Source organism: Vitis vinifera, chromosome 19 (genome assembly GCF_030704535.1).
Source record: "Vitis vinifera cultivar Pinot Noir 40024 chromosome 19, ASM3070453v1".
In the NCBI taxonomy this organism is placed as follows: domain Eukaryota; kingdom Viridiplantae; phylum Streptophyta; class Magnoliopsida; order Vitales; family Vitaceae; genus Vitis; species Vitis vinifera.
In genome coordinates this window covers 23100011-23114765 of record NC_081823.1, presented here as the reverse complement: position 1 = coordinate 23114765, position 14755 = coordinate 23100011, and the positions used below count along the sequence as shown (strand labels likewise).

Sequence of the window (14755 nt, the reverse complement as noted above, 5' to 3'; positions counted from 1 at the left end):
TTTTTTTAAATATAATTAAAATTAATTAGAAACATATATATTTTTAAATTATTTAATTCTTATATAAAAAATATATAATAAGGGAAATAACTTTGTTTACTAGTGAACCCAATGTTTACTAGGGTAGCCTATTCTCAGGTGTTTTTTGGTATTATTTTTTTTAAGGGGAATCGAGAGAGTATTGTGGTATCTTCCTTGTAGGATTACCAATCCTTCCAAAGTGTTTTGTTTAAATCCCTTTCTAAGCTCTATTCCCTTGAAAAACTTGTATAGGTTGATCAAGGTACCTTATATTCATAAAACAAGACTAATTGAGTGTCATGGTGCATGTAATGTCTTGAGTTTGTATGATTTCACTATGGTAAATAAGCAATTTTGCTTAGTCATTGAGTAATACTTCCATTGAGGAACTTAATTCACTTGAATGGAAGAGAAAATAAATAGCGAGCAAGAATATGAGAAAAGACCTTGATTTTTTCCCTCCTATGTAGAAGAAGGAATAGTTTAGAAGCTAAGAAAAAAGGGAGGGCTCTTTCTCTAAAGTCATCTTCCCCTAGTCATCTAGCATTTTTTAGAAACACTCCTAAGAAATAGGCCTCAAACTTGATAAGTACCTTGTACCTTTCTCCACTAAGAAACAAAAATGAGGACACTTCATGAGAAGCCTTGAGTTTGTATTCGAACTAATTAGTGAAGGTTTGTTGCCAACAACATAGATTTCAAATGGAGGTTAACATTAGTTGATGAGCTTATTCATAAAAGTTCATGACCCAATTTGATATCGTTCACTTTGGAATAAGACCTATATGATTTTAATGCTTAAGTACATAATTAAGAAGGGCATATGACATATAAAGTGTCAAAAACTTCTTTTTTTTAATTGACATGAAATATAACAATCCTTCTGTTATACAAGCAAGAGGAAGATGTCCTCGCTATTTATCATAAGAGTTGAGAGCATATACACTTTGCGAGATTAGATAGATAAACACCCTTTACATGTCTAGACAAACATACTTAGACCCTTAATATGAACCAATTCTAGTACTATTTGAGATAACCTACTCTTATGCACAAATTTAAATAAGCGGACCAATTCTGATACCATTTGAAATAACCTACTCTTCTACACAAATTTAAGTAGCATAAGAATAGATGATGTAGCCATTCTTGTAAGTGCATGTTAATTGTAGTAGCATCCATAGCATGGATTACAGATAAGCATATATGCATTATCATTGGTTTGGGTATGAAGATGTGAACATGTGATGAATGCTTGTTTATACATGGAGCCTTGAAGTATCATGGAGGGTGTAAACCCTAATATCTTGAAGTGATTCTACTTCCTACTTCATACTCTGTTTTGTCCCAAGATAAAACATGTTAAGAGTCATCAAATTTTCACTTAATAATAAGAAAAGCATTTAATGAACTGAAGCTTCTCATGCTAAAACCCTTCTCATTGTTGACAGCTACTTTGAGAAAACAGGGTATAATCATAAATGTCTACAAAAGTAAGGGCTACAAATAGAGTTTACAACAATGCTTTGCCTTGGTGTGCCAACACCTCCAACAATGAGAAATGCCTCGTTGTCTTTGAAGGGATAGTCTGAGCCAAGAAACTCCTGGCCGGTATCATTCAGCCTCTCTGCAAGGCTTGAGGTAAAAGGATGCCATCCAAGTAAAGGTGAGACTGACTTCAATTAAATTGGCCAGCATTCATAACTCAGGCAACTTTGAGAAACCTTTTTCAGCTGCAGAATGGTTTGCTAGTTTTCGAAAGGCAGCTCAATGAGTGTTGCATTAGCATAGAACTCTTCCAGGTTGTAGAATGCTCGCTGTTGAGGAAGGAATATATGGATGACTACATCACCTACAATCAACATATGAGTCAATAATGGATCAACAATATTTGGGAAGACGAATCCGTGGTTATAGTTTCAGTGGTCTACAATGGCAGAATGACAACTATTGTACGAGTAGCTAAACTATCCACCAGCAGTAACCAAGAGTGGTAGATGAAAAGCCAAAATAAGTAAAATAAATGGCAGTATGTGCATCAAGACAAGAAACCCTGGGCGGATTATTTTTATTCTAATCAATCAAGATATCACTAAGAGGGCATTTGGAATAATGGAATACAAAATGAGAATGAGAGATTAATTCCCTGATTTATTTGGGCATTTGGATTACAATTGGAAACGAAAACAAGAATATAAAGTTCCTTCTCATAAAAACCAAAACCCTTTCTCATAAAGGTTTTAATAACTTTTCACACATGGTCTTGTGATCCACCTACATTTCCATTGTTAAGTCATTTCTGTTACCATATATCAAACACATACCTTAAGGGTATGTTTGGTACGTAGGAATATGATTGAATATAGAATGAGAAGGAAGGTAAATTATAATCCCATGTAGAAAAGAGGAATCACAATCCTAATGAGAGTGATATGTGGTTTTTATAATAATAATTTTTGTTTGATTCCTATTCCTATTCTAAAAAACAATCCAAATAAATCAATAAATGGGAATGAAATTGATTTCCATTCCCATTCTCTATTCCAGTGTTCCAAATGTGACCTAATAGTATCAGTTTTAACCACCAAGCTTTTAGGGAACCTCACTCCTGTATATTTGAGAACATTAGAACATCAAAACACTCTAAAATCCCTATCCTTGAAACACCAACCATATAGCATGTACCTACTTTGAACTTGTGAGCTCTAGCTTTAGTTATCCTAGGATTCATTTGTCTTAAGGGGCTACTTTCTCTCACCATCAGCATCACTTAAATGTCCACAATTATGAAGCTCAAAATCTATGAAAAAGGTAATGAAATGAAGCAAATATTAACCCAAATGTGTATGACATTAATAAATATATAAATAAATGCAGATATTCAAGTCCAATTAACTGCAACTGACTCATAAGTCCTTGGTTTTGTCCTACAATCATCCACAATTGATAGCAAGGAAGATCAGTGATGCACATTGCCAAAGACTTCCTTTGAAGAATATAAATGATAAAATTATTTAGTTAGAAACACCTAACAATAGGCCCAAATATTGGTTCATGTTAGGCAACAAAAACCAGTAATTGAATAGGTTAGCCCTTTCACCGGCCAAAACTAAAGCATATATTTGATTCAAAAGGAAAATATTGATAAGAAAAAAGGAAATACGAACAGCTAATAATGGAAATCTTTAGAAAGTTCAAAGGAAACATCTCAATTAACTGTTTTCTTGAGAGGCTCATATCCTATCTTTTACATGTCACTGTAGTCAGTGCCGTCAAACTATGAGGGTAGAAAAGTTGAGCTGCAGCTTGGCTGAATTTAGGCACCCCAGCAAGCTGGCATGAAAAAGTTTGTAGGCGATATAGCTAGTGTATTTGTGCCAAACCCAAAAACAACTCATAAGTCATAATTCATATGAAACCACAAATAGCCCCTGTAACTATTATATAATTTCAGATTAAGTCATTGATGACCGTCACTGTGATCACACCTCACTAAAACTGGTTTGATATGAATTAGAAGCACAAGGGCAATGCAAAGCATATCAGCTGGAATAAGCATATGACAAGGCCCTAATTTATTCCACGGCAAGGAAAAGCTAATGGTCGTAAACAACAGTAAAAACTAATGGTCATAAGCAACACTAACGCTAGGATTTTCGTGTCAGATTTCCAGAATTAACAGAAGGCATTTAATTGTCAAGTAAGAACACCCACCAAAGTCCAACAAAGTCCAAGAGTTAGGTTTTGAATCTCCGGATGGAACTTTTCCATACTGCTTTTCAGCGAGATCTCTTATCCTGGACCTACAATACAATAAAAGGTTATTTCAAGCATTGCTGCATATCCACCCGCATAGAAAATAAAACCAATTAAAATAAACAAATAAAATAAAGATAGCTTGCCAAACAAACAAAAATCATAAAACAGAGTTAAGACCATACCCAATGGCATCAATTTGGGGGCGAGAAAATGCTGTGGCAATGATAAAAAAACGAGTCCAATACACTAAAGGCTTCACAAAGAGGACCCTTATATCGGCAGCCTTGACATCACTGGCAACCTTGGCCAATGCCACCGCAACTACACAGATGGCAGGAAACTGTCATTTAAATTATGTAAAATCAATTAAGCAAACAAAGGTTTATGGTTGTATTTTGTTTTGTTCTTATCCTGATATCCAAGGGGCTATTACAAGGAAGAGAAGTTAAATATCACAACCATTGAAGTCCACAAAGAAACAAAAAATAAATAAAAATCACAAGAACTGGCATGAAACAAAACAAATCAAGACAGACTAGTGAAAGATCTGCTATCAAAATCTCACATCTTTAGACCAGAGAGGAGCAAAAGGATTCAAAGAGTTTATCATCAACTACTTTAAGAGATTTGGTATCATTTAAAAAGAATAAACACACACACAAAATTGCAAATGCCACCACTTCCTAGTTAGCTTCCTCCTGTTCCAAGCTTACTCTCAGAAAATGATGGAAATCTACTACTGTCACAACCATACTTAAGGTTATCCACTTTGTGTAAGTGTTTGGTTCCCATGTTTTATTCTCTATATCTATTTGATTTTTTTCTCACTTTTTGAAACTGATTGGGTTTCAGGATTAGAAGAAATACTTCAAATTATGTTTTCCATTCTGTGACCATTGGTGATTTTAGAGAAATTCCATTCATGTGATATTTGTGTCTTCAAATGCTACAGAACAATCCAATTGCAGAATTTGCAAGAGCAAAAACAATTCACCTATTAGACCTAACTCAACTTTACAAAATCCTATTCCAACTGATTGGGGTTGACTAGACAAATACTTCTGTGCCATTTTCGGGATTCATGCCCACAAGGGAGTAAAAATTATTTAAGGTTGGGTTACATTGGCTGTCAACCTAACAAAATCACCTTTTTCTGGACTTGGGATTTGGAACCATCTGTGCAAGAGACAAGTTTTAAAGACAAGATGGTGACTATTAAATACTAATAAATGCAACACAAGCAGAATCACATAAATAACAACAACGAAAATAGAAATAATAAACATAGGAGCACAATAAAAGAATTAATAAGAGCTCACCAGAAACATTTTTCACTATATCAACTACAACAAAATAGAGAAGAAAGAAAATAAGGAGAAACCAAATGCTAGCCGAAACATACATAAACTCAAAATAAAACAAGAAAGACAACTTATGCAAGTTATAACATCACAAGTATCTTCATCTTGATTTAAGATGAAACAAGCGTACATGCTAGGCTTTCGGCATCATCATCAACCTCTGCACTATGAGGCTTCTTGTCACCTCTTCTCAACACCACCTTTCCATATTTTTCAAATAATTCGTCATACATATCATCAGTATCTTCACTTACATTCTGACAAAGAGGAAAAGAAAATCATTTAAATCACCTATTGCATCCTTGAATCCACAAAAGGTACATTACCTAATGCTTGTGCGAATGGAGCAAAATTCAGCAACCCAGTCAGGACTACATAAGAAGATGCAGACATATATAAAAAAAAAAAATATCACAAAATCAGTTATACATACAACTCATTAGATTTTATATACCATTATGAGAATACATTTATTATTTCCCATCTAAATTGTAAGATTTTTGTATGTACCTGAGTGTTGTGTGTGTGCCCATATAGAGAGCAAAAGTGATGTAGGAAAGTGGAAGCAATTTTAATCAGTTCTATTTATAAGCAATTCAAGAAGTTTAAAGGAAATAAAACACTAACTGAAATATGAATCTTAAAGTAATAAGAATTAGATTCCTAACTCTGATAGGAATCCCTCTGATCCCCTAGCCTATAATAAACTTGAAATTAGGGACCCTTGGTCCCATTTGGACAAAGACAAAAGGAATGCAGATAATTATGGAATTTCTAATAATAGATCACAAATTCAGTTACACCCACTGTTTACACAACCACTATGAGAGTAAATATGTGCCTGGCTGTCATGTCTTGAGTACAGAGAGAGGGAGGGGAGTATGAGTAGAGAAGGAAGCTATCTGATACAGAATCTCATGTTTCTTTAATGAAAAAACTAAAATTAAACTCTAATCCAAAGCATAATATGGATGAGACAACTCCCACTCTCCAAAGAACTTTGCATTTAAAGAGCATGACAACCATCAACGGAACACAAAATCCAACAATGAGCTAGTTGAAACATGTGTTTCTTAAAGTTATGAGTGTACTCAGTGGTATAAAGATAACACTATTTTGCAGCAGGTTTTATTTTGATCATGTTGTTCTGAAAACATTTCTAGTGAGTAGAAATGGTGAATATTCACAAGATATATAGCTTCTATCTAGTGACCCCAACATGAATCTCACAAAATGTAGACCACTCTGAGGGAACTGAAGGTTGCTTTGGTACATCCTACTGGATAAGAGTATTTTGCAATTTTATTCAATCCACGAGTTAAACCCATTTATGAACTTTCTTCTTCAAATTTTAAATAAAATGAGTTGACCAATGGGATTCAGGATGACCCAAATCCAATCTAATATTTTGTAAAATATTTAGTATTTTTAAAAATTCCAATCATATGAGTTTAACAATTTTGAGATTAATAGATGAGTCATTCTGGACAACATAACTCTAATGCGGCTTATAATCATCTATGATTGTAAAAGATTTATTGTGGCATAAAGCATATAACAGGATTCATAGCCTGATTTCAAAGGCAGGATTTGATAAATCCTACACTTTTTTTAGGGTTTAAATTCTTGCATATTGCATCATTTCAAATTTAATTTCAAAGATTTTTTTTTTCCTTTTTTAATAGGCAAGCAAAAAAGATATAACAATAGCACCTAGAAAAAGGGCACATCAAAGTCTACAGGGTGCATATAAAGGGCGATAAAAGACAAAAAAACAAGAACAAAGAAATAAAAACAACTTCCTCACCTACTTAGAGCCCAGCCAATCAACTAAGTTGACCATGCACATTGACGCTTCATCTGTTCACAATCTAACTCAATGCAAAAAATTACACATAAAAAAGGATTTGAGTGCTTGCTCTATTTGCTCCACATTTTTTAACTATCTCCAATTTTTCTCCTAAACAATTCGAAACAAGCACAAAGGAGTAATCTTCCAAGGTTTCTTCCAATTTTCCCAACAAAGGACCAACTTAAGAGAGTCAATCTTAATTTCAAAGAATTTCAAATCTGAAGATTTGGGTATAAAGAACACCACTAATACAATGAAATCCTAGGATTTATGAAATATTATCTTCGGATTGTTCAACAAGAACAACCTCTCATTTCAAAATTTTTAACTAGCATAACTATGCCTTAGATGATTTTATTTTGTTGTTTATTTCATTTTGACGTACTTGTCTAAGAGAATTAATATAATATAGACATTTCTAACAAAACCTAATAATCAAAACCAAAAACAAGAAACCACCTAAATCAGCTAAAACCAGCAAAATATCAAGACATAGAAGTAAAGAAACATCACATACTCTCCAAATCAATGAGGTAAACTTCCAGAATGTTTCAACTAATCATGCAAATTTCTTAAGAGGCTCAGCAAATTAAACTAAACCAATAAAAAAAAAAAGCTTATTATATAAATATTCATACCGGATTGAAAGCCATCGAAGAAAACATTGACAAGTCCCTGGACAAGCCTGTAACTGAACTGAACTTCACAGGTCTCTGAAGCGAAGATGACCAAGAAAGCTTTATGGGTCTTACAAAGGGCATACATTCTCCAGGAAGCTGGGGAGCGGCTAAGGATTTGTAAGGTAGGGGGCAGGAAAAGAGACTAGTGGATGCTTGCATTGTTTTCTATTCTCTGCTGCTCAAACACTACCCAACAGCACAAAGAGGTAGTAGTGACTGAGTGAGAGTTATATGAAAATTTGAACTTTAGGATATAAAAAATGTATTAAACATTAATTTTCCAAATTACTAAAATCTATTCAAAATGCAACATAAATTAGAATGGTTGAAGATTTTTTTGACATTCCAAATCATGCCAAAGTCCAATTAACTATAAATGTGTTGATAGACAAAGATTCACATGCATCTAGTGGTGACATCCCTCAATATTACATATGCATCAGAAATTTAGGAATGAAATTCCCCTGCAGTGGGATAGATGTGCCAAAATCATAATAATTGCAGATAAAAGGTCTTTGAAAATACAATAATATTTCTAACCTTAACAACTATTCAAATGTTAACTATCATATTCAGAATTTTAGTTTAATGTTATATTTGGTTCCAATAAATTACTAAGGAAATGAAAAAACGGCTCAAGAAAATGGTTTTTTGTGTTTGGTTTATTATGGAAAAAATGAAAGAAAATCAAATATAATTAAAATTTGTTAGAAACTTATGCATTTTTAAATTGTTTAATCTTTATAAAGATGAGGAAAAATAAATGAAATGAATTTGAAGCATGTAAAAATATTTTATTAAGTTTAAATCTATTTTTCTTAGTTTCATTTTACATTTTATTTTTATTTTTTATTTTTCTTCTCCATTTTCTTTCCCTTAATTTTTCAGGAAATTAAACATAGCCTCAATGTTACAAATCTCAACAATAGGGTACCAATGATGTGTTAGTCTTGAAAAGAATACAATAATTAAAATCTATGACAAGTGATTTTTGACAAAGTTTAAATTCTTTCTTCTATGTTTAAAAATTGTCATTGTCTCCTCATATAAACTGAACTGTGCTAGGGCACTTTTGAAATCCAAGAAAAGACACTGGTCATTATTATTAATCTTTAAATGAATGGGTGCTTTATACATCATATTTAGTCAACACTAAGAGCTGTGTGTATCCAATTGCTCTTGTTGAAAATAATAGGCTATCAATGAATAAGTTGAATAATGGACAAGATTACAATTTCTTCTCATTAGGATCTCAACGATTCACTCCATCATCACTATAACCACTTCATAATCTATAGACCCAGCATCCCATTCTACCAACCTCCCCACTCATATAATAATAGTAGGCTAGTGTCTTCTCCATCAGCCCCTCCATTTAATTAAGCTACAAAACAATTCCAGAAACATATTTCTTGATGCATTCTCTCAACATAGCACTCCATGGTCATGTTGTGCCAATTGAGCATTTGACATCTAGCAAATGTTGATTTCAAATGTATTAATATACTATGAAGTTACTGCTAATAGAAGTCCAATTTTCGAGTAGCCAGGTTTCTAAATTGTTTTGCTTTCTTTTCTAATTCATAGTTTGGAGTTTCAATTATGCACAATCTCATTTCTAGTATCCAATTATATTCACTGGAAATCAAAGGACTCATTTTTATGATAATGTAACTTGCACAGAAGCATTGAAGTTTAGCCACTGTTACAGAATTATTAACTTTTAGAAAAAACTACGAAGTCAAATTTCAATAAACCCAAAATCGTTTATGCATTTTCTGTCACAATTCTTTCAATGAGAAAACCTTCCAAGCCAAATTTCAAAACCCAAAACCCTGATTTCAATATACTCAAATTCCATTTCCAAACAAAACTTTTATTTACAAAGTTAAATCCAAATCCACTTTCTCTTTTCTACACCCCAAATTTCAATCACAACATTCAAAACCCAAAACCCACGAACAAAATCAAGTCCCCATCATCGATTCTTTTTTTTTTTTTAAAAAAAAAATCATCTTCAGTACCATTTAATCCCACCAACAAACAATGAAAAGAAAAGAAAGCACAACGAAATTCATAAAACAACCCAAAGAAAATCACCATCTTCTACCAAAGCTGACTCTGAACGTGAGTTTCAAAACCACAATTACTGGTCTTACCTGAATGAATTTGGAGTTCCGAAAGCTAGAAAACTGGGAAAAGCTTTCTCAAGCTGAGCACCTCAAAAGTGATAACTTTGGAAGAACCGCTGACAGTGCCTTTCGATTGGGAGATCCTTGGATTCCAGTGAGAGTGAGGAAGAAAGAGAAGAAGAAGTGTTCACGTAAAGGACTTCGGTGGGTTTGAAAGTGGAGTGAAAAATAAGAATGAGATAAGGAAACTATTCCTTGAAACTGATTTTTTTTTTTTTTTTCCGAATTTCAACAAGCTCACCGTTTCTGGATATTTTGAGGGGCATCGCTTTCAGATGTGCAATCTCAGCGGGCCGGGCCGGGCCGGGTCGAATTAGAGTAGGATTGGGTTGGGCTATAGTTAATTGATTCCGATTTCAATTTTTGTTTTGCATTTTTTTTTTACGTGCATTCCTATTTCTATGACAATTTTTTTTTTTTTTATCATAAAAGACTTATTTTCAAAAATTTGGAATCATAACTTATTTTAGTTTATTTTATAAAGGTAAATAAAAAAATAAAAATAAAAACTTTGTATGACTCCTTATTTAAAAAAAAAAAAGTCTAAAAAAAAAACACACCTATCGAGAAGGTGCGTTGATAAGTTATAGCACCTCTCTAAAATCGTATGTCAAATATTTCTACTAAACGGAGGAAAAGAAATTATGATAATTGATCAATAAATCATAGATACCACAAAGAAATAATACAAGTGTATAACAAAGTAATGATAACTATAGAGAATTGAAACATGAAAATTACACAAAATGATTTATTGAAAGAATTTTATTATTTTAAATATCATAATACAACCTCATGATATCTTGAAAGAATTTATTTACATTAAAAATCAATTTGATTATTTACAAAACTTTAACTTATTTATTAAAAGATTTAATTTTATTCACATCTATGAACTTATTTGAAAAGACTTTTTTCTTATTTTTATTAAAGAATTTATAGAGAACAATTTTATTGAAAGAGAAATATTTGAATTTGAATTTTTTTTTTATAAGGAGATGATTTTTATTATTTTTATTGAAAACAAGATTTTATAATTTTATTTCAAAAAAGATATCAACTAAATTTTTATTTAGGAAACACGGTTTTACTAAGGAAGCAACTTTCACTAATTTAATTACAAAAGGAATATTTCAATTCAATTTTATAAAGGAAATAATTTCTTTACCACTTTTGTTTATAAAAATATTTTCAAATCAATTTTATTAAAAAAATGATTTTTAATAGAAAAACATTTCAAAATTATTTACAAAAGAAACTTCAATTCTTTTTTTTATTTACCAAAAATGATTTTCTTTTTTTAGTCTATTATTTTTATTTATTTACCAAAAATATTTTTTTTATTTAATTGAATTTAAAAAAGGGTTTATTCTTGTTTGGTTGAAGGAAAGAATTTTTAATTTTACAAATTATCTGAATAAAGAATGATTTCAAATTTATTGTTAAAAAATGGTTTCCAATTTATTTAAAATAAAAATTTTAAAAAAGATTTTATCTTTATTAAAAAGAATTTTTCAATTTTCTTTTATTTTAAAAAAAATTCTTTACTTTTATTAAGAAAGAGATAATATTATAAATTTATTTTTTGAAAAAAGTTTTCTGTTTTCACTAAAAAAAAAGGGATTACACAATTTTATTTAAAAAAGTTTTTATCATTTTATTTAGAACAAGTATTTTTATAGTTTTTATTTTAAAAAAAGGATTTTACAAATTTTATTTCAAAAAATAATATTATAATTTTTATTTGAGAAAGTGATTTTACAGTTTTTTTATTTAGAAAAAAGTGATTTTGTAATTTTTATTTAGAAAAATTGATTTTACAAATCTTTTTTTTTATATGGAAAAAGTAATTTTACAAATCTTGCAATTTTTTTGTTTTGTTTTTTTTAATGGGCATTTTACAATTTCTTCAAAGAAAAAACTCCTATAGACCCCTTTTATGGACCAAGGGGTATTTCTTACCACCTCGAGAGATGGGCGTTTCATTTTTCAGGAGTGAGGAACGACTTTCCAGGTGAGCTGCATGTTGGGACGTGTGGCAAGGATTACCAACTTGCCATGGTGGTGGTTGAGGGTGGTGACATCTTTGTTGAACCAAAAGGAGTGGAATGGGTGGGAAGCTGATAGGAAAAGAAAAGCTAGACTGAGATAGGAGAGAGATTGAGAGAAAAACAGAGGAATGAGATAGACTTTTTGGGGGTGAGCTAGTTGTAGAGAGTGTCTAGAGGAAGAGCAGAGGAGAGAGAAAACTAGGGATTCTTTGTTGGTTTTTGGAAGGAGACACAACTCACTTGAAGCTAAGATAGCACAGATTGGGAGGAGACTCTCCAGGTGAGGTTTCTGTCATCTCCATGTCTTTCATTTTTTTACACTGCTTTACTTTCATTTTTAGCTAATTCTCTAAGCATTATTTGTTGTTTGGGTGTGATTACAAGGGATTATATGTTGTCTTGCTGATCTTGGATTGATTGCAAACTTCACATTGTTTTATTCTCCTATTTCTTTCGGTTTAAATCTGAAGATGAATTTGAATTTGGACTTACATTTGATGCTCGATGCTTGGAAGTTATATCTAGTTTTTGTTTAAGATTTATTCTAGCTCCTTCTCTGCTTTAGACTCATTGATTTCAACATGAAATGAGGCCTTATTTAATGAATTATTTATTGCTTGGGGCATGCTTTGTTTTAGGCTATTACTTTCTTTGTTCCTGGTATTGGTTTGTGTCTATGCATCTGACATGCACCCTTGGTCTAGACTTGTCACCCAAAGCCTCACTCTCGACACAAAGAAAGAGGAGAAGAGATTTCAAAAGAGAAAGCAATGTTGAGAGTTGTTCATTTCCCACTAGGTGCATCTCTAGCTCTCGTTGCACTAAAACTATCTTTGATTCCCACTCTCAACCTCACATCCCCTTCAATCATTCGCAAATTCTCTTCATTTCCTTCTCTACACGCATTTCTTCCCAAAACATTCCTATTCGGTTCACCTATCCTTTTTCTCTTGGCATAAAGAGATTCCCTCCCATGGTGGCTCAACCATGTCCTCGAGCTTCATTTAGTTCTGAGGGCAACTCTGGAAGTGGTAGGGAAATATTGGTGCAACATCTGCTTGTTAAGGAGGATGACCTTAAGCTTCTATTGGACCTTCAATAGAGGATTTCTGGTGGAGTAGATTTAAGTGATCTGGTTGTGGAATACTCAATTTGTCCGTATAAAGAAGAGGATGGAATGCTTGGATGAGTGAGAAAAGGGCAAATGGTACCAGAGTTTGAGGAGGTTGCATTTAATGCACCTTTAAACAAAGTTGTAAGGTGTAAAACAAAATTTGGATGACACTTGTTGCAAGTTATATCTAAAAGGGAAGAATCATTACTTCAAGACATTCAACCCGAGGAGCTTCATGCAAAAATGCAAGATCCCATTTTTTTTTGAAGAGGTTCAGTTGATTGATGTTCGAGAACCTGAGGAAGTGGCTTAAGCGTCATTACCAGGTTTTTAGGTTCTTTTCCTCCAACCATTTGGGAACTGGGGACCAGAAATGACCACTAAATTTGATCATGAGAAGGATTCTTATCTTATGTGTCACCATGGCAAGAATTGGGTTGCTAAAGATTTACATGGAAATGCACATCATTTTCGACTTTTTTTTAGGTTAACCTAGACGTCATTTACTCACAACTAGATGGAGTATATATTTTTTTTGTTTTTGTTTTGTTAGTTCTAAGAGATTAGAAGCTGGAGCAATGCATGAAAATATCCCAGTGTTTCTCCTCGAGTGGACAATAACTTCTTCATAGTGCATGTACTAGCTGCAGTAATGGATGACTTCTAGAATTTGGGCCTCACTCATGCATGGCCACCTTTGGCATGCAATCCTAACTACCACATCTCATTTTTTTTTTTTTTTAATTCTTCATCTTTTGATATCAAAGTTTAATTTTTCAAAATTCCAATTTTCAAAACTCTCATTTTCAAATAATTTTTCAAAATTCTAATTATTAAATTTAATTTTTAAAACTTCAATTTCCAGATTTAATTTTCAAAACTTTCGTTTTCAAATAATTTCCCAAAATTCTAATTTTCAAATTTAACTCTCAAAACTTCCATTTTCAAATAATTTTCCAAAATTCTGATTTCCAAGTCTAATTTTCAAAACTTTCATTTTCAAATAAATTTCCAAAATTCCAATTTTTAAATTTAATTATTAAGAAATCCCATTCTCAAATAATTCTCCAAAATTCCAATTTTCAAAATTTCCACTTTCAAATAATTTTCCAAAATTCAAAATTTCAAATTTAAATGTCAAAACTTCCGTTTTTAAATAATTTTCCAAAATTCAAATTTTCAAATTTAATTTTTAAAAATTTCATTCTCAAACAAGTCTTCAAAATTCTAAATTTCAAAACTTCCATTTTCGAATAATTTTCCAAAATTCTCATTTTCAAATTTAATTTTCAAAACTTCAATTTTCAAATACTTTTCCAAAATTCCAATTTTCAAAACTCTCATTTTCAAATAATTTTTCAAAATTCCAATTTTCAAAACTCCCATTTTCAAATATATATATATATATATATTTTAAATTCCACTTTTAAGATTTCAATTTTCAAATAATTTTCAAAACTCTAGTTTTCTTCCAAATAATTTTAATTCCACTTTACTTTTCATTTTTTTTAAAATTTATTTCTACCACTTTTTTTTTTTTTTTTCCTTCATTAGGGGTTTAAGTCACTAAAAATCCCATTTTTAAATAAACTTGCTATCTTTCCTTTCAGGTAAGACACTTTCACAAATTTTCTTTGATTTTAAAATAATTTTCCGTTTTCTTTGATTTTTAACGAGCATGAAGACAATTTTCATAATTCCAAATATAATGGAATTCGTGTGATT

General features: G+C 31.6%; 1 protein-coding gene and 1 pseudogene across 2 annotated transcripts; one reads left to right on the top strand and one right to left on the bottom strand.

Annotated features, from left to right (window-relative positions):
- Positions 1 to 1423: 1423 nt before the first annotated feature.
- On the bottom strand, positions 1424 to 10084 carry LOC100245577 (Lojap-related-like). 2 transcript variants are annotated; one of them, XM_002267476.5, is made up of 6 exons: positions 9833 to 10084; positions 7632 to 7859; positions 5272 to 5398; positions 3963 to 4101; positions 3736 to 3824; positions 1424 to 1873 (listed from the first exon to the last, which is right to left on the bottom strand). In XM_002267476.5, the coding sequence occupies exons 2-6, from the start codon at positions 7830 to 7832 to the stop codon at positions 1770 to 1772; spliced, it is 660 nt and encodes a 219-aa protein (XP_002267512.1). In that variant the 5' UTR covers positions 7833 to 7859; positions 9833 to 10084; the 3' UTR covers positions 1424 to 1769. The 2 variants fall into 2 exon arrangements, with proteins under 2 accessions (XP_002267512.1, XP_010644988.1); XM_010646686.3 differs by having other exon boundaries at positions 7632 to 7889; positions 9833 to 10071.
- Positions 10085 to 12686: 2602 nt separating this feature from the next.
- Positions 12687 to 13526, top strand: LOC100256149 (rhodanese-like/PpiC domain-containing protein 12, chloroplastic; annotated as a pseudogene).
- Positions 13527 to 14755: the final 1229 nt, after the last annotated feature.